General features: G+C 35.2%; 1 protein-coding gene across 3 annotated transcripts in view; it reads right to left on the bottom strand.

Moving 5' to 3' along the window:
• Positions 1 to 20,409, bottom strand: part of NRP1 (neuropilin 1) — a 134,611-nt gene that overhangs the window by 23,410 nt on the left and 90,792 nt on the right. For all 3 annotated transcript variants that reach the window (XM_029283358.1, XM_029283359.1, XM_015812022.1), the window contains exons 7-10: positions 13,472 to 13,630; positions 10,510 to 10,654; positions 7,800 to 8,134; positions 1,123 to 1,267 (exon numbers count right to left, since the gene is read on the bottom strand). In XM_029283358.1, coding sequence (XP_029139191.1) covers positions 1,123 to 1,267; positions 7,800 to 8,134; positions 10,510 to 10,654; positions 13,472 to 13,630 — 784 coding nt within the window. The remainder of the gene's footprint in view (positions 1 to 1,122; positions 1,268 to 7,799; positions 8,135 to 10,509; positions 10,655 to 13,471; positions 13,631 to 20,409) is intronic.

Genomic DNA, 20,409 nt, shown 5'->3' with positions numbered 1-20,409 from the left:
TCTGTGGGAGCGTACCGGTCTGTGGGAAGGAATCTGCGGCAGAAGGCGGTCTCGGAGGTAGCCGGGTCCTATGCCATGGAGCGCTTTAAAGGTGGTAACTAATACCTTAAAGCGCACCCGGAAGGCCACTGGTAACCAATGCAGCTCGCGCAGCAGCGGTGTCACATGGGAGCGACGAGTCCCTCCCAACACCGCCCGTTATCTGGACAGATTTCAAAGTTATGTCAGTATCTACGGATTCAGACAATAAAAACAATGAGAAAACCTGGAGAGGAAGTTCATGTTATGTCTTTCCACATGAAGCCACATTTTCTGTTATTTTAATGAGGATTTCATTTGTCTGAAATTTTGTTGGTTTGAGTTTTTTTGGTGTTCCCATCAAAATGATGTACTGACAATTAAATGGATGTGGAAACCATTGCAGGAGCAGGATCTTCATGGGAGAAACTGATTTGTACATGAAGCTTCTGAATCAAGTGAGTTATAACTCACATGGACAAGCCTGATTATCTCCCTACATGAGCCTTTAGAAATCTAAAGATAGATATGATGAACAATAGTGCTCATTTTTCTTAATGAAAGTCGGCAACTCATTGAGAATGGCTAATCTCAATGTTCTGCATTTTGATTAAATGTATGAATCAAATCTACTCAGGTTTATGCAAGGGAAGGGTTTTTTTTGAAAAGTCCCCATCTTCACATATATTGTAGAAAGTTTTGATCCCAAATTTTCACTTCACTTGATTTGCAGGGAAAGTCTGCATATCTCTAATCCACAGATACAATAAAATGTATTAATTGTGTGGCTGAACAAAGGCTGATTTTAAGAAAACTTTAATTTAAATATATAGGAAGATACAATTAAAGGGACTAATCATATTGAAACGACTACATTTACAAGTGTCTCCATTTTTCATTTTGGAGGAGGAGGAGGACTTCACATATACTGCTGGACAATTTGTTGAATTCTGCTAGCATCAAACAAACATTATAATGTGCTAGTTGAAGATAGAAAAAGCATGATAACAATCACACTAAATATAAAAGCTAATAGAGGTTCCATAGACCAGTAGCATAGGAAAGTAATCAATGAAACACATTCATCAGGGATTGTGCAATTACCTTCAATTTCACAGCCCAGCAGTTCCAACCTTAGTCCCAATCCAGCATGGGTGGCTCTTTCTGGATAAACACGGATGAATCTGGTTGTCAAGGGGTCAAAAGTGCGAAGTTCAGGAGTATCATAGTTGGTGTTGCCTTCAAAAATCTGTAAAGTATACATACAAAATTGTGCTGCTTAACAATCACAAATTGGTTTATTTTTAGCTAGTTGGCAGGTTTTTTTTATTTGCTTAACAACTGAACAGTAATCATAGTTTTGATTATTTTATGAAAGAGGCTCATTTCTTTAGAAAATGAAAGAAAGAAAAGATAGTTGAAAACTTTCTAAGAAATTGCATGTCTTGTTTTCCAGAAATCTATCCATTAGGACTAGTAAGGAAGTCAAATGTTTTAATAGGATATCTTTAAATGAAGCTTACATTTGGAATTTACACGGATATCTTCAGGAAAAGATTTTTTCTAAATGTCAGTCACCATTCATGTAGTTACAATGGAAAATTTCAAGAGAAAAATTTTACCCTGATGCTTACAGTTATATTGCAAGTATGCAAGTTAAACTTTAGAAACTATAGCTGCTGAAAGAGGACAGATGTCTATGAAACCAACTCTAAGAATGATAAATTATTGTAATTTGCTACAGATACAGTGTTTGTGAGATTTCTTGGAAAACAGTCAACTATAGAAATATTTGATTTGGACCTTATTAGTTTTAATTGTATTAATAACACAATCTCAACCAGAACTTAATTATTTTGAAGCCCAGACTTCTTAATATTAAGTGTAAACCTACACCTGGAAGCAGATCTATTTAAAGCCAATCATGTGGTCAATTCCTAACTTTTCCTACAATAGAAGATAATGATGTATAATAAAGAATTTTTGAACTAGCACAAAATATATTTTGTTTAAGCTGTCACTGAAAAGATCAGAATAAAATTACTACATCATTCAAGTGATTTTTGTGAAAATGCCATAACATGGAAATCAACCATATTCATCTTGATTCGTACTTCTGACCTCTTACTAGCTTTGCTTCAACTCAAGCTTGATTTCGTTTTCATGTTAGCTCTATGGAAACCACTGAGAAATGATTCCAAGGGAAAACTGCTTTGTGTCAAAGTTATGACAGCCACAGAATGGGTGCTTTATAGCCCATAAAGTACTCCCTTGCTGTCATAAATGTACATGCTGGCCCCTCCTGTGGTCACATGACTGTATGTTGGGTGGATTAGTGTGATCATGAATTGCAGTGATTTTTGCATTTTATTTTGAGGCAAAAAAACCATTCAAATGAATGGCTTCACTTAACAACTGTAGTGCTTGCTTAATATCTGCAGTGTTCACTTAATGACTCCTACAAAAAAGATTGGGAATTTAGTTCTGATCACATAAAGGCCTCAACTTATGATTATAAAGACTTCCGATCATTTAAGCCAAGACTTCCAGTAGAGTGTTAATTAAGTACATAAATTTTTATTTGGAAAGAAAATCCTTCTTGTGAATCAGAATGATTCATAAAGTGAAGAGGCCAGTTACTTGGGCTTCAAAAGAATGTCTCAGAAGTTGAAATGTTTACTTGGCTTTTAAAAATTTCATTTGCACAAATATTTAGATCAACCCTATTCATATACAGTATACAGTAGCATTGCATTCTTGGCTCTTGATTTATGACCTGGATTTAGGTTATTTGTTATCTAAAAATTCCTTAGTATTGATTTGGTGACCTGTCTATTCCTTATCTATTTCCCTTTCTTTAAATGTGAGGAACACATTCATTAATGATTGTATTCTTTATTAAGTCTATTTTGATTTCAAGGGTGCCAAAATTCCCAAAATGTGTTTGAAGGTATGGTGTATTTATTTATCTCTTCAGCATTCTACGGCCTGTGTTATATAAATCATATACTTTATAACCACATATGGATAGATGTTCTAATTATAAACTCTATGCATACAGGATGTATGCTTTTGAATTAGGTAGCATCATCCTAAGCATAATTATCCAAAAATAAATCCAATTGTGCTCAAAAATATGGATCTCCTGCTCAAATTTAAAAAAAGAAGCAATTGGTATATTGAGAGCATTTAGAAAATACATCTAATGGAAGAGAATTCAAAGGTTATAATTATTTATACATAAAAAGTCATCACCATGAGTTATTTTATAATAAAATTTAAATTTCAAATATTGTAAAAGTCTCATGAGAAAAGTGTGCTGTAATGATGAAGATTTTAGACAAAGACTAGGGAGATATAAGTTTACCTCACCCTCAGAAGCTCACTGGATGCAGGTAAATTAGACTAAATAGACCAGACTAGGAAATCAAAGTCATGCAAGCTAAAACTACTTTGGCTGCAAGATTACAGCAGCAGAATCTTGCAACTCTGAATGTGCTTTCCCACTGTCTCACTTTATCTTCATGAAAATTAGGGAGGATTTTGTCTGAGGTGCTTTTTCAGATTACAATTCTTGGCTGAGACTCAGATTTCTTTTATTTGGCCATTGTCTTGGTAGTGGCTCTTCTTCTAGTTCGACAAGGTAATTCTTTCTGCCTGTTACATTGTATGACTATGAACCAGTCAACCTAATCTATCCCAAGGTCAATACTGGTGAAGAAAACAAGTATGCTACTTGAGATCCTAACAAAAGGAGTGATATGAGTAAAAGTAAATACATACATAAATAAACACATTCTATAAAAAGGAAGGATATTTACAGTGTATTGTTACATTTTTGTAACAATAATCCTTAATTATTGTTTATATAGTAAAATATAATAATGACCACTTTTTTATAAAAGATTTTAGAGCAGTGTACTGACATGTGGGCATAGAATTCAGTAGAAATTTAATGCCCCCTTAGGTACCCTTCAGATGTCAGATGTGTGGGACTGAAATTCTTATAATTCCCACCCAGTTGATCCTAAATAAATATATTAAGTATCATAAAGACTGTGAGGATTAAGCACTATTTTTATTATAGGAGTAGAACAAACTTCACTGGGGTCTCTATTGATGAAATGTTTACTTAGGAATTCAAAATGCAGATCAAAGATCTCTTTCCATTCACCATTTGGCCGCAGACATTACAATGCAGAAGGATGTCTCCAATGGTGGGAAATATAATTAAGCAGGAGAAAGGACAGAAGCAACAGAATAGAGTTTAGTATTCTTTGAAGCATTCTGGATGAGCCTGTCTCCTTTTGAAATTTAACAGCACTTGCTTTTTGTGTGGTAGAAGCTACTCTAGAGAAAAGAAGCTCTGGAATGCATCAAGATCATAATTATACATAAATTATTGCTTTCACTATAGTTCTCATTGTGTGTTTCTGGCTGAAATGACAGAAAGCAACTGTGTGTGCTCTTTACTGCTATGTGTCTTTGTACCAGATCAGGGCTGGAAACAAAGAATTCGTACAGTTTGAAAGGAATGACTATCCTTTCTTAGATGAGTATGATGTCTGATAGTTGGGTCCCAGTGTTCACTATCAGTTTTTCAGAAAACCTTGGGAAACATCTCCAACACACTCTATAAATCAGATAATACTTTAATAAGGTAATTACCAACTAATCTAGCTTTTAAATCATGTTTATTTCTGCAACATCAAAAAGCTGAGAACAAGGAACAAAAATGAAGCTAAGAAACACTCTATCTACTGGTCAATATTGTAGGAAAGTTAAAAAAAATAAATCAATCACAATGACAATTGCATGTTCCCTCAATCCCACTCTTCAAAAAGTGGAAAACTTTGCTAGTGTTCCTGCTATTTTTAAGGTTCTATTATATGCAGAGTTGCTATGAAGAGAAGCTTTCTAGATGCAAAGCTACCTTTCTTACTACATTTAAAAGTTCCTGCAAGACATGATAGTGAATTATATCGTGTTGATGATTTTTCAGTTACTGTAGACCAGTGGTTCTCAACCTTTTTAATGCCGCGACCCCAACCGGTCGTAAGTCGAGGACTAAACCGGTTGTAAGTCGAGGACTAAACCGGTTGTAAGTCGAGGACTACTCAACCGGTCGTAAGTCGAGGACTTTCCCTGCCAGGGAGCACCCCGCATGCGTGGTTCCACCCCCTGCGCCGGCCGAGGCATAGCTGGCAAGCGGCAGAGATGGAGCAGGCCAACCACCAGCTGGCCCAGCCCAAGGGAGGTAAGGCACCCGCCAGAAAAGGGGAAAAAAATGGCGGACAAAAAAAATGGCGGACAAAAAAAATGGCGGACAAAAAAAATGGCGGACAGCCTTGCTTGGCGACCCCCGTGAAATGGTCGATCGACCCCAAATGGGGTCCCGACCCACAGGTTGAGAACCACTGCTGTAGACACTTCTCCCAATATCTGTAGTTATGTTATCATAGCTGAAAAGGATGAGGTACCACACTATGGCTTCATCCTGCATTTCTTTCCAGAAAGGTTTTATGCATTTAAAATCCACTCCAATTCTCAGATCATTGTTCTGGCTCATATTTCTTTTATTTGGCTATTATCTTGGTACTGGGTCTCCGTCTTGTCCTCAAGATTATTCCTTCTGGAAGGATGATTTTGAACCAGTCAGCCCAACCTAACCCACAGGTGGACAATTGTGAAATAAAATTAGAGAAAGGAATTCTCTGTATGTTACCTTGAGTTCCTAACAAAAGGAATGATATGGATAAAAATAAATACATACATTCTCTAATGTAAGGTCCCATTCTTGTAACTATGGAATCCATTCTTAATTATTGTTTAGATAATAAAAAATAATAATGAATAGTGTTTGGTGTATCTGATGATGGTTTTGAATGTATTGTACAAAAAAGGGGTAAAACTATTAAACAAATATAGCAGTACAGCTGATTACTGCAGTGATATGAATAAGTAGAAATCTATCATATAACGCTTCAATCTAAGAATGTATTCAGTAAATTACGTTTCATTTCAAGAAAGAGATTTGCTTTTAATTTATTCTTTTAATCAATGTAGTCAGCATTACATATAGCAAAGCTTAATTAATATTTTAAAAATTGCCTAAGTCCTGTTTTAAATTCTCCTAGCTTTCTAATATCTCAGGATTTTATTCAATTTCCCCACAGACTGAACAATTTTAAATATTCTGAATATTTACTAGGATTATGCATGTTATAGAACTTAAAAAAAACTACTGGTTTTGAAAGCTCACTTTTCTAAGAATTTAAGACTCTGAATGGACATATCTGCCAGCATTCATTTTGCCAGGACTGCTAATTTTGACAGTAAGAACAAATGCTTGGAATTTAATACCAGAAGACTAAGTAGCCCAAGGTATGTCACAGCAAAAACATAATGCTATTTATTTTCTACTTTATTTAGAAGGCTATTTCAAGAAAATGTGCATGTCTAATAAAAAATAATGTGAGATCCCATTGCTGGAGTTATTTATTTTTTTACACTTTATGATGAGCCCTTTATTTTCAGATTCAAGGCCATTTGAAAATAGATAACAACAACAACAACAACAATAATGTTGGAAGGGACCTTGGAGGTCATCAAGTCCAACCCCCTGCTCAGGCACGTAAGATCTGTGGTTGCCTTTCTTCCTATATAAGTTAAGAAGTGGATACAATTTTGGGACAGGCTGAAGTTCTAGCAAACTGTATTTATATTGTGCCTAATACTAGTGATATAGTCTAACAATAGTTCATCATGGGGTTTTTTAAAGCTTCATATGAGAACAAAGAGATTAAACATGGAATATTTTGCATGCACCGATAGAACAGATAGTCCTGAATTTACAACAATTGGGAGCAGAATTGTTGTTAAGCAATGTGGCCATTGAGTTATCACATGATTAATTTTACAATCATTTTTACCATGGTTGTTAAGTGAATCAGACAGTCATTAAGTGAATCTGGATTCCCTAATTAACTTACTTATCGGAATTCAACTAGAAAGATAGCAAAGTGCAGTCATATAACCACAAAATGCTGCAACCATTGTAAATGAGAGCCGGTTGCCAAGTGCTTGAATTGTAATCACATGGTTGCAGGAATGGTGAGATGGCCATAATTTCAAGGACAGTCATAAACCACTTTTTCCAAGGCCATTGTAAATTCAAATGCCATTAAATAAACAGTTGTAAGTACTAACTGTAGTCCACTAGAGAGCTATACATTTCACTTGACAAAGGGTATGATAGTTAACCAGGATCAGAGGGTTAATACTTGGACAGGAGACCACCAAATGACTTAGTGCTATAGAGTACACCACGAAGTATAAAAAGAACAACAAAACTTTTCAAGGTGGCAGTGGCTAACTATATCTACAATAGGACTAAGAACATATTTAAACACATCCTTGTAGATGCCAAAAATTAAGCTTGATTCAATAGAGGCTTTATCTTTGTGTAAGTTAAGATAAAAGCATTTGAATTAACCATTCTTCTGATTAGCTTAAATGAAGGGCAACAGCGAGGTCGCTGTTAGTTCATGGATAGAAGCTTTCTAGGTATAAACTGTCTTACTGCTTCATTAGACTTTTCATTTAAACATTATTTTCTACATTAGCTGCAGCAGTTCTGTAGCATTTCAGACAGCGGCCTAGAGTTCCACTGGCTATTTTTATTTGGAGATACCAAAAATGGGCCTTCAGCATGCAGATCATATATCCTGGTGGTAAATGGTTCCTACTGTGCTCTTCACCATGCATGATTAAAAATTTACCTTGGCTTTCTTTTTACTGGCATCCATAATCCATTTCCAGTCTGATCCATTGTAGCTATATTCAATTTTAAATTTTCTCATGAAGACCTTGTTTTCTCTGTGTTTACCTCCCTGGACTATTATGCCCCGAATTATCTTTTCTTCACCAAGGTCTATTTGAAGCCATTCTTTTGTGTATGTATGACCATCTGGGGGTGGCAATGCCCATCCTATACGGCTTGTTATAAGACGGACGTTTTCTGGCACCCAATTCCGATCCAGTTCATTTGATGCTGTAATCTGAGAGTCAGCGATGAGTCCAGACACCATACCTAGCATGCCAGAGCAAGGATAATCTAAAACAAAGGGAAAAAAAGTACATGTGTGATTTGTATATACATCCCTACAATATCCATATGCCATTTTTGTCATTCTTTTTATCAGCTTTGCTACCATCATCTGCAGAGAATTGTATTATTGAGTGAATTAAAATAGAATAGCCAAAAAGACACTTTCGAGAATTACACTTTCGAGAATCTTGTGTAACAGACCCATAGATTGAATCATTAGGCTTCGCCAACTGTTTTTTTGACTGATGTGACTGAGCCAAAGCATTCTTCTTTACATTGTAATCACTCTCATTCAATTTTATTGAAAAAAGAGGGGGAATGAGATCCCAAGACCCCAAATTCCAAACTCAGAAGCACTTCATTCAAAAAGGAACATATTCTTTTCAGTTTATTTTTGTCTTATTTGCATAGAAACTCAGAACAGGAAGATACAAGCAGCTTATCTAGACCAGAACAAAATCTACTCACTTGATAAGGAACCCTAAAAACAGATCCTACATATAAACTATAGCTAGATTTACAAGAGGGTGGTTAGGAAAGTACATAGAAGTTTGTTGCAAGAAACCTGTTGCTGGAACAAAGGAAGGCAGAGTGATATTAGGCTTGGGTTGGGGGCGCGGGGAGCATCTAGATGAAAGTCTGGAGATAATTATTTGCAAGCTAAAAACTAGCTTATGCTAAGAAAAACCTGATAAACACACATAGTTGCACGTGCAATCTAGAAAATGAGGAAGAAATTTATAACCAATGATTGAACTTCTGCTCTTAATCTCTTTCAGCGGACGGTATAAAAATAGAATACAGTCCTTACTCAGGGTTCCTCTTTCTCTTTTGCTTTTGCTGTTGCTAAATTCAGCAGAGGAAGTCCTTTTGCTTCTGATCAGAAGTAAAGTGACAAATTTCCCCTTTCCTCCACTCTGCATGATTGATTGGCCTTCACTCCCGGGTAAACGAACCAGAGATTGGCGTTTGGCCATCAGGAAGGTACAGATCATAAGCCAAGAGGGCTACTGAGTAATGGAAAAGTGTGTTGAAGGAACAATAGTACTGATAAAGCCAACTGCAATAAAATCTTTGGCTAGTTTACAATAATGAGGTTGATTCAAAAATACCACCAGGACAAATTCTAGAGTAATTCTAAAGTACTACGAAAACTCCCAAAAAATAGATGGGAGGAAGGAAAGGAAAACCCTTCCACATCAGAAATTTATTTAATTGGTAGAATATTTTCAGGAAATTGAAAGTTAGAATTTCTTAGTATTAATGAAGACATTTGAGGTGGAATTTTTTTCTTTCTTGAGTTTTTTTTTGCAGCTATGCAAATTTTTTGTTAAACTGTTAAAGTTTAGTTTACATTGTTTGATAAAAATAGATTATGTCATCTGTACCATATTCCTCCATCCATCCATTTACCTCTTCCTGTTATTTTCCTTCCTAATCAATACTGGTTTTTTGGGAAGGACAGAAACACTGGAAAATATGTTTGCAACATTTTTAAAATATGCAATTAATCTGATTAATGAAATAGCTTAGATTAATGGATTTTATTTTAGTTAGAAAGATAAAATTAACCTCCTAGTAATTTTTTCTTTTAATTAATCTGTATGTTTGTTCCTTGCTTCTAAAACACTCTCTTTATCTGAATAATGCAATGTGAACACACATATCATTATAACAGATGATGTAACAAGTAAAAAGCTAACATCCCTGCCTTCACTCAGACATAAGGGAATACCATCCATATGCAAGAAGATCTTCCTTATTTCTTGTTGTCCATATAACTGAATGGGAAGATATTACAAGAAGAAGGACTCTAGAGATGATTGGTAGACCAGCACAAATATTTTAATCATTTTTATTAACCTTCTGTATGCATTATCTCCAAAGCCTTGGACTGTTTGAATTGGGAAGAAATTGTAACTAAATTACATATTTAGTTCTTACATATTCTTATGTAAGATAGGATAAGTGTTGATTTCTGTCTAATGGATAAATATTGAGATACTGGAGTGGTCTCTGCATTGTTTGTGTGTGTGGTTATTATTTACATGGTTTCATTTCCTAATTCACAAAGCTAGTATTTGGTTTCACGGACCTTCATGTATTGCAAGTACTTTCCATAATCTAATCTGCACAAATTCAAAAAAAACCTAGATGGCAACAAAATTAACTTTTTTGAGTAACTGTTTACCCCATCTAGTGGCTGCTCAGTTTTTGCAGCTTCTATCTACTCATAGAGAACTACTGATTTGGTCATATAAAATAGAAAATCACGATAACAATTTGCTGTCTTTTTAAGACAACCAGGGATTACTTGTAAACCTGGAAATACATAATATCACTCTTTAAAAAAAATAAAGTAAATTCTTCATAGTCCTTACCGGTAATTTTACAGCCATAAATTTCCAATCTCAGTGATATCCCAGTTTCCCAGTTTACAGGCTTGATTCGAACAAAACGTGTGAGAACTGGCTTGGGAAGAGATCTATAAGCAATGTCAGTTGGGTTGGTGTTCCCCATGAATAACTATAGAAAGAGAAAACATTTAAGATATCCCTCAAAAATATTTGAACCATGTTTACCCACATAAATATTTGAGTCATATTGCAAAAATAGAAATTATTTTTATTGATGATAACAATGATTGTAATAATTATAAATTCAAAAATGATCACATTCCCACTGAAGAAAAGGATAATCCAGAGTAAATATAGGATATTGAATTCTTGCAGTTCCATATGGTAACTTATAATTGACAATGTTTACCTAGATAAAATTAAACAATATTGAATTATACAATAAAACACAGGGGGATTAAGATTTCTACTGCTAAGGACACTAACTTTGACTCATTGAAGGTGAGGATATCTTCAGTGGTGGGATTAAAATATGTGAACAACCGGTTCTCTTTGTGGATGCTGCTTCTGGAAGTCTATTCTGGGCCTGGGCAACAAGAAATTAGCTACGGGTTCTGCCGAAGTTGTGCGAACCGGCTGAATCCCACCATTGGATATCTTGTTTCCTTATGAATAATTCCAATATATAGTTTTCTTATGATACTTCCAATATTTAGTATAATCTAGGTATTCTATTTATCTGTGTTTCACTACTTCTTAATATTATTTTTAGACAATCAAGAAAGGCATTCAAAGACGAATAACATATATTCTGCTCTGTTAAGAAAGATGTATTATAATAGGGTGCATATTTAGACTGCAAAAATGCAGAATATTATCAGACGGAAGCAAAGATATATTTTAATGTTTAGTTTTATAATTTTAATATGACTTTATTTTTGGTTTAGCTTTTGATTGGGAGTTGCCCAGAGTTGGTTAAAAGATGGATGGCTATATAAATGTTTTAAACAAACAAGCAAGCAAACACATTTAGAAAATCTTTTGCTGTTGTCTGGCTTTTACAGCCCAGACATGAATACGCCTATAAGTAAGTCAAATTCTTCATTGACTAAGTTCAAGGAAGGTGACTAATTTCCTTTTTCATTAGACAATGCAAAGTCTCAATTTCCTGATGTTAGACATTTTTCCGTTTTTAGGCAGTAATTTCTTAAATCTTTTCCCAACTTTCCTGCTTTGTATTTTCTTAGAGCAAAATAGTACTGTAGTAAAGGAAGTTGACCATGTCATTTAAACCTGTCCATATAAGTAGCTAAAATGCAATTAGTTGTAATATTGATTTTAGCTCCTGTTTATCCATTATAAATGGGCTTTAATTGTTCAATTGTTTCTACTTTCTTGGGACTGGACAGCTAGAAATATTTCTGTCTCCATTTTGGGGCAACTAAAACATTATTGTCTCACTTCCCCTTGTAATAGTCTTACTAAAAATTGCTCTTACTGTTGTTGTTTTTTTAAAATGGGAAGGAAGTAGTAATGGAAGATCAGCAGGAATTTCTTGCAAACATTAACTCTGTTTAGTATCAACCATCTGTTTAACTTATTAATATTAATTGCACAGGAAAGTTAGGCCAAGGCCTGTGGTAAAGTTTGGCTGTCTTTCAGACAAACAGGATGAAACAGCCAAGTGGTTATCTGTTATTCATGATAAAGGAAGTGCAGCAGAAGTACAAAGGTTGGGTTATATGAGACTTTTAAGGTATTTCCAAAATAAATAAGACATATCTGGGGAAATGTACAAAGCTTTGACTGACAATTTTTGCTAAATATTATGGAACCTATATCAAACTGAGGAAACTGGTACATCTGATGTACCATTTTAATGCAGCGTTTCTTTTTCCCCAATTTTTAAAAGATTGCTACTTGTTGATAAAATAGAAGACAAGCAAGCACCAGTGCACAACTGAGGCACTTCAAATATAATCCACGACACTAATTTGGTGAAAACAAGGACTTTTAATTGGTACTATTCTGTAGACTTCTTTAATATTTTCATATTAAGGAGTCACAATTAACTGGGAAATACATGACTCTTTTATTTATGCTTCAGACTTTTACTGGGTATGATATATATTATTGCATGGATTATTTTTACCATCTGCAGTCTAACAGAAGTAAGAAACAAAATCTGGGAATCTGAAAACAAAATCTAAAATCTAAAGAAAAATTAGACATAATCCAGACAAGACCAAGGATGTTTAGTTTGGGAAAGCAGTTAAATATCAACAATTATAATTAATGGGTTTAAAAGTGTTTCATTTTGATGATTTAATCTTCTTGTTTTCCATGCTGCAGCAATGAAGCATTTTATTATAGAATGTCATTTTTATGCCTATAAATTACTAAGGAGTGATATAACAAGAAAAAAAATGATTGGAGAAAAACTATAAGGATTATTTCAGTGTGCTAGAATTTGTCTTTTGAGGCTATTTTATTTTCTCACTGTTTTTAACTGATTAGTAAAATGACCAATAGGGTAAGCATAATTGATTTGTTTAAAGCACTGATAACTGTGGGCAGCATGGTGGTTCAGGGGTGGCATGATGGCTCAGTGATTAAGACACTGGGCTTGTCAGCTGAAAAGCAGGCAGACTAAGTTCAAGACCTGAGTGCCTTGTGAAGGGGTGACCCCCTGTCCTCATCCCAGCTTTTGACCACCCAGCAGTTTGAAAGCACCCAAATGCGAGTAAATAAATAAATACCACTTTGGTAGGAACTGTGATGCCATGCTGGCCACTTGACCATGGAAATGTCTTTGGACAGCACTGGCTCAATGGCCTTGAAACGGAGTTGAGCACTGCCCCCTATAGTCTGCAGTGACCAGTGGCGTAAAATCTACAGGGACTCCTTTTACTGATAACTGTAACTAAATTCAGAATTTTATAAATTCGTAAATAGTCAAGAACATCATACAGATGAAAAATATTACCAAAGGTTTATTATTTCCATCTTTAATGGATATCCAATCTTCTCCATTGGAACTAATATCTACTCGATATATTTTCAGAAAATACATTTTTTTTGTTTCTTTTGAGATTGCTCCTTGAGTCCCAATGGCAGATACAAAGCGGAGAACGCCTATGTCTACCTGTGGGAAGGAAAGAGGAGAGGTAGGGAGAGAAAGGAACAAATTACATGTAATCTATATTCTAATGTGTCATATGCTGAACAAGTAACACTTTGCTTCTTTAGAATGTGATAAGACAATCCTGTTATTGATAGTGGTACTCCTGCCGATTCAGCTATGACATCCGCTTCAAGGTCTTGCTCTGATAGTACTCTTATGGCATAATGTTGTCTATATACATCTTCCAACAATAAAAATATATCTGCTCAATATATAAATGCAAGCAATTGTTCATCTGTACCACACACTCAATGGGAAGAATGGTAGACAATGTGTATATGGTCTGAACAACTGGAAATGTCCAATATCCAGTGGCCCTTTGGACCAACACTTCAGCAGGCTGATAAGATATTGTTGCTAAGATAAAATCAGAAATTTCCAACTTTGTATTCATGAGAATTTAATTTGCTTACATGCATAGGCTTTTTTGAATCTTGACTGCTGGGTATACATTATTCACACATATCTATATCTATTTATCTCTATCTCTATCATCTATCTATTACATATTTCAATATGTTGTTGCAACTGGAAGATTTCAAAACACATATATTTCTCTCATTTACAATCTGCATGGATTAAATTAGGAAGAAAAAATCAAATCAAAATCTCCCAATCTTCCAAAGAACAACCCTTTCTATTATTGCAAAACCAAATCCTTTTATCAAACTGATTAAAATGGCATAAGACTGCACTGGGAATACACACCTATCAATAACTGAATGTTCAAAATAGAATGATAATGTAAAATCAAATATTTTCTTATCTTACAAATATGACATCTAAGGGTTTATAATTTGGTGAAATTCTCTAGGAGATTATTCTCCAAACATTACCCAGACATTAGAAGGGTGCTTTGAAACTGCTTGTCTTAAATATCCCCACCCATCAACCTTTTTAATTATTTTGAGGCATGCCGGATGCAGATTGCATGTCTCTAGTGTCCGTCAAGCATCCTTTTTCCTGGAAGCATGTCATACATCCAAAAGCAAAGAGAGTTGGTGGATGGATGGGTTAAATCAACATAATCTCTTAGGGAAAATATGAAGGAAGTCCTGTTGAAGATAGACAGGCTGCTATTTAGATTTACCTAGATAATGTACAACCATTAGGAAACTAAAAATCTTGAGGAACAAAAGTTACAGAGCAAAGCTTTTGGGATCAGAGAGACAAGCATTGCTCCCAGTTTTGATTTTAAAAAGTGCTTTGCTTGTCTAAAGTTTTGGAAATGCTGAACAGTTTAAATAAATGTCTGGAGAACAACGAAAAATGAGGTACAGATCTATAGTTTTTTTATCTATTGTTTTAATTGTTATTTATTTGACAGGTGTACAGCTAGTCCTTGTTTACTGACTGCCTCATTTAGTGATTGTTCACAGTTACGATGGCACTGAAAAAAATAACTTTATGATCAATCCTTGCATTTATGACCTTCACAGGTCTGTAAAACAAAGAAAAACTGAAGTACATTAATAAGCAAGGGCTCACTAAACAAGAACTACCAGTGATCAAAATCATGTCCTTCTCATGTTCACCCATGGTAAAACAAATGATTCACACATTTCTTTCATAAGGCATATGTTCTTGTATAAGAATGGCAGGTTATTTTGAGCACTCTACCGATAAAAAAGGAATTCTCACCTCTGCTTTCTGCTTTTGACTACAGGTATGCAATCAAGAGCGGAGTGCTTTTTATTCAAGATATTTTGAGCTTAAGGGAAAAAAATTGTGCTACTCTGAAAGAAATCAGGTGGTCTACGGTAGAAAGTCAGGCCAGATCAACTTGAATTGAAGCGCCCCCCAGATAGTATGGTGTTGATTAGGGATTTGCATCATGTCTAGTTAAATATGCAATTTTAGCCTGAAGAGTTCTTAGAAACCGATTGGACTTAAAGAATGAATAAAGGTGTCAGAGAAACAATTTTTTTTTAAAAAAAAAACTCCTTCAAGTTTGAAATAGTGATCCTCTCAAGAACATAATTTGAAGTGAGTTAAAATGTCTCTATGTGGAATTTTCATGTGAGTGCTTTTTTAAACAACTCCTATTTTCTTTTAAATAACCAGTAAGTCTTTATTGTGAATGAAGTCAGGCAATAGCCCATAATAAGTGTTCTACAAATTAAAACCCAGTTTTTGTGAAAGAAAGAGGAAAACAGCTCCTAAAACAGACTCCAATTGTTCAGTGATTTAATTGCATTGATATTCAGTAATTAAATTATGTATTTGTTTTACTGGAGCAGTAAAAGCCACAGTAACAAAAGGACAACACAACAAAAATCCATCTTGGATAGTCTATGTCAAATACATCTGTACTCCTCAACTGAGGAGAAAGAAAACAAAATATCAAAATAAAAAGAGGAAAGCACCATCAAAATTAATAAGATTGAAGAACATCTTGGGTAATATAAAAGCTCTTTCTTAATGCTTAAAAAGCCAGAAAACTGGAGCAAAGCAAATCTCTTTGGGGAAGGCGACTAGAACTGGGATGCAGTATTTTTTATTTTTTTTTAAATCCTCTTTTCAGAAAGAATCTATTATCACAAATCTTTATTACAGGTAATCCCTGACTTACAATAACAAACCAAAAATTTCTCTTGCTAAGCAAGATGGTTATTATGTGAATTTTGCTCCATTTTACGACCTTTCTTCTCATAGTTGTTAAGTGAATCATTGCAGTTGTTAGGTTAGTAACATGGCTGTTAAGTGAATCTGGCTTCCTCATTGACTTTGCTTGTCAGAAGGTCACAAAAGGTGATCACAAGACCTAGACACTGCAGCTGTCATAAATATGAGTCAATTGCCAAGCATCTGAATTTTGATCACATGACCAGGAGATGCTGCAATTGTCATATGTGTGAAAAATGGTCCTAAGTCACTTTTTTCAATGCTGTTGTAAATTCGAAGAGTCATTAAATGGTTGTAAGTCGAGGACTATCTGTATATGGAATCAGCATGTTATAGCTATGTAAGATTCAACTGTGGACTGCGATGAACAGTTTGATTCTCTAGGCCAGGGGTAGGCAATCTTGGCTCTTTTATGACTTGTGGACTTCAACTCCCAGAATTCCTGAGCCAGCCATGCTGGCTCAGGAATTCTGGGAGTTGACGTCCACAAGTCATAAAAGAGCCAAGGTTGCCTACCCCTGCTCTAGGCTATCTGTAGGCTATTAGGGCAGAAGCAGACTTTTCTATCTCTTTCATGGGGGCATTTAAAAATCTGATACACGCAGATTTTCAGGTGTTGGGAAATCTCCTCTAACTACGGTAGCAATATGATTACTTGGCAGCTATTTTCTCTTCTTTCCCACCTCCCTTTCTTTTGACTTTTCCTACCTTGTTTTCTAAGCCTTTTTATCGGAAAAAAACATCTGTTTCACATTAAGATGAATAATATAGGAATGCAGTGATGAAAGACTGTATATCTGATGCTGAACATCAAATAACCTGACAGAAAAGCATGATTTAAACATGTGAGCAAGAAAATACTGGGAAGATTGATATTTGAAAGTTCTATAGTATCAGCCCAATTTAAAAACAACTTTACTTTTCATCCTCAAGATTAGGAGCCTTCTTTGTTCAATATTTTCTTCTTTTACTACATTAAGTTCTATGTCAAGCAAACAATCTGATGGCATTTTCTTTTTTATTATGGCCTGACTGTATACATAGAATTAAGACTGTCTGAGTGTTTTGTTAGCAAGAGAAAACTGCACGTTTACATGCTATTAAAAACTATTAACCCAATGAGTTGTAGTGGGCCAACGTGCTTGTGAGCGTGGCCTAGAGATTAAGTTCTTGCCTCATAATCAGGAGGCTGTGAATTCGATCCTAGATAGCAGCAGATATTTCTCTCTTTGGGCTCAATAATTACTTGTCTGCTCGCAAACTCTACATAGCCATCAGGAAAGGCATCCAGCCAATAAATGTTCCAGCTCCATTCAGTCGCCCTGACTCCACCCCAATGCAAGGGATTTCAGGGTTTTATATATATATATATATTTCACACAAAGTCTCATAGGCACATCTGTTATAAACATATGAAAACAATGTCACAAGGAATTAAATGTACCTTTCACAGATTGATTATCTGTGTGACATTTACATCTCACCTCATATTTAAAAAGTTGCCATTGCTTAGAAAGATGAAGACTTAAAATATCGAATATATTTTGTCCAATTGAGTCCACTAATCTTCCATTTAACTCTTTCCCAATTTGTTTATTTAAATGTATATGTATAAATAAATGTATAAGTACTACATTCTAAGTAAAATTAAAAAATAGTAAAAGGACTACAGAATAAAAATCTTAAATATTGATAGTACAGAGGAAAAAAATGGTAAATGGAAAATCAAGATAACATTTCTGTTTTAACTGGGCTACTTCTTAGGCTCCAACTAGAATAAGTAGCACTGATGTCTCCTTATATCAAAGAACTTTCTATTTTTCTCTTGGTAATTTGTATGTATATTTTTACAGCTCAAGTTTTAATCTGTGCTGTAGGCAGAACTGCATTGAAAGGTTTTCCAAATCTCAGCTCTATTTGTCTTGTGATGTAAGAAGTCAAATGAAGTCTACATCATTAGAAGACTGCCTCGTAAGGTACTAAATAAATCTCAGGGATTTTTTTTTATGTGATAGGAATTTAAAAAAAATCAAGGCAGTGAATTATTAACCATATAGTCAGTCAGTGGGCTGCATTCAGCTTTGTGGACAACCAAATTGTCTGAAGTTCCTTCATTCAGAGTCCATTTAGCAAGAGTAAAGTAGTGTATTTAGCTACTGTGCAGTAAATCATGCAGCCAAATGGGTGGTTAAACAGTCTGTGAGCACAACATACAGTGTGAAATGAATCTTCTTGCTGCCTACAATCAAGCAAACACAACTGCACCATAAATGCAAAAGACTCATTTTGAAAATGAAAATCTGTCATGCATAATAAAACATAGCTGAGACTGCTGTGGCAAGGGAGCAACTGCGGATGCCAGCCTTTTTAACACTTTTGCTGTAGCTTTATTTGTACTGCTGCCTGAAAAAATAAAAGATGAAGAGCTGGAGTTTGATTAACAGGAAACATTTTATTTGTGAGCATGTCTTGCAGCTTGGAAAACTGCATAATCTGTCACTTGACCCCAGATGCTGAAAAGTCAATATTTTAAGAGAATGGTGTCATTTCCTTATATAGTAAGACCTGTTCTGTATTAAAACATACATGATTGTTCCAATCCTCATAGAGCATTTATTTCTACAATATTCTACAATAAACTAGCATATTATCCTTCTGAATTAGCAGTTGGATACAGTAGTCATATGATGTTAATATGTTCTGGTCCCCTGCTGGGCCATTGCCAGAATCATATGCATACCTCTGGTTGGTTTCATGCATTGTGCTAAGCCATAATTTGTTTACATTGTAATTTGCTAAACAACAATGACCCAATTTGGAAATAAAACAAAATCATAAAGCACGGTTTATAAACCACAATGGCTAAATTCACACATTATGCCAAGACACAACTAAACAGAACACATCATGGACTACTGTAATATGTAACTGCAGTCTTTATTGCTAGCTGAGTCAATGTATTTTTCCCAGATTAGAACATAGCAGAACTCAGAATCACCTACTTAGAAAGTACAGTTCAAGAGAGACCTCTTTTAACTGTTCACATTAGAAAATCTAGTTGCAGCAAAATTGTACACATTTTATTATTTCCAGAATTTCAGAAATGAATAGAGAAATTATGCATTTGTCAAAACTCCCCTAGTTTAAGCCTAACAATTTAATTTTTTTGTGCTGTTTTTTATTCTGCAACAATTTGTTATGCATTTATTTGAAAGCCAGGAGGACATTTGTTTCTTTAGATGAAGAAACTTGAAAACATAGATGTCCCATAGTAGTTTAGAATATGTACCGTGTTTTCCCAAAAGTAAGATCTTTCCCCAAAATAAGCTCTAGCTTGATTTTTGGGGATGGGACTAATATAAGCCCTACCCCAAAAATAAGCCCTAGTTTTGGGGTGAGGCACACACCTAAAAATCAAGCTAGGGCGCGGGTGGGGATGTGAAGCTGCTCCACGCACTCTGTATCCACTTACCTTGCAGCCAGGCCTCTCCTCGCTGGCCCACTTCTTCTGCGGCATCCCCAGGCCTGCATTTCACAGTCAGAGGCCTTTCTGGAAGGCCACTGCAGCCGAGAACCAAGTTATGGATTGACTCCATTCAATCTATGGATTGAATCCATAGCTCGGTTCTCAGCTGCAGTGGCCTTCCGGAAATGCAGGCCTGAGCTCAAGTATCAGCTGTAGAATGAAGTTGCTCCTTTGGCCGCAGAAGAAGTTGGCCGGCTGGGCAGGGCTGTCAGTGCTGAAGGTGAGTGGAAAAGACACCACCCAAAAATAAGATCTGGTGCTTCCTTTGGAGGCAAGAAAAATAAAAATAAGACCGGATCTTATTTTCGGGGAAATATGATATTGCCAGGATGGTGTGTGAATTTAGCTCTTAATATCTGTAGCATGCCATTTATGTAGAAGAGACAAGATACTTCTACTTCCTATTAAAAGTTTCACCTTCCAGAGAATATATATAATATTCCCCAAAGTCAAAAATAGGAAGTGAAAAAAGTGCATTTTTTTCAGTATCAGATGAGCTAAACCAGAGCAAGGTTGTGAGTTTTAAGGAACAGATTTTAAGCAACAGACAATAGCAAGTTATGCTATTCAGTAACAAGAGTGGAAAGTT

This window comes from Protobothrops mucrosquamatus, unplaced genomic scaffold (assembly GCF_001527695.2).
Source record: "Protobothrops mucrosquamatus isolate PMUCROS unplaced genomic scaffold, P.Mucros_1.0 scaffold61, whole genome shotgun sequence".
In the NCBI taxonomy this organism is placed as follows: Eukaryota; Metazoa; Chordata; class Lepidosauria; order Squamata; family Viperidae; genus Protobothrops; species Protobothrops mucrosquamatus.
This window is presented reverse-complemented; position numbering and strand designations above follow the sequence as displayed.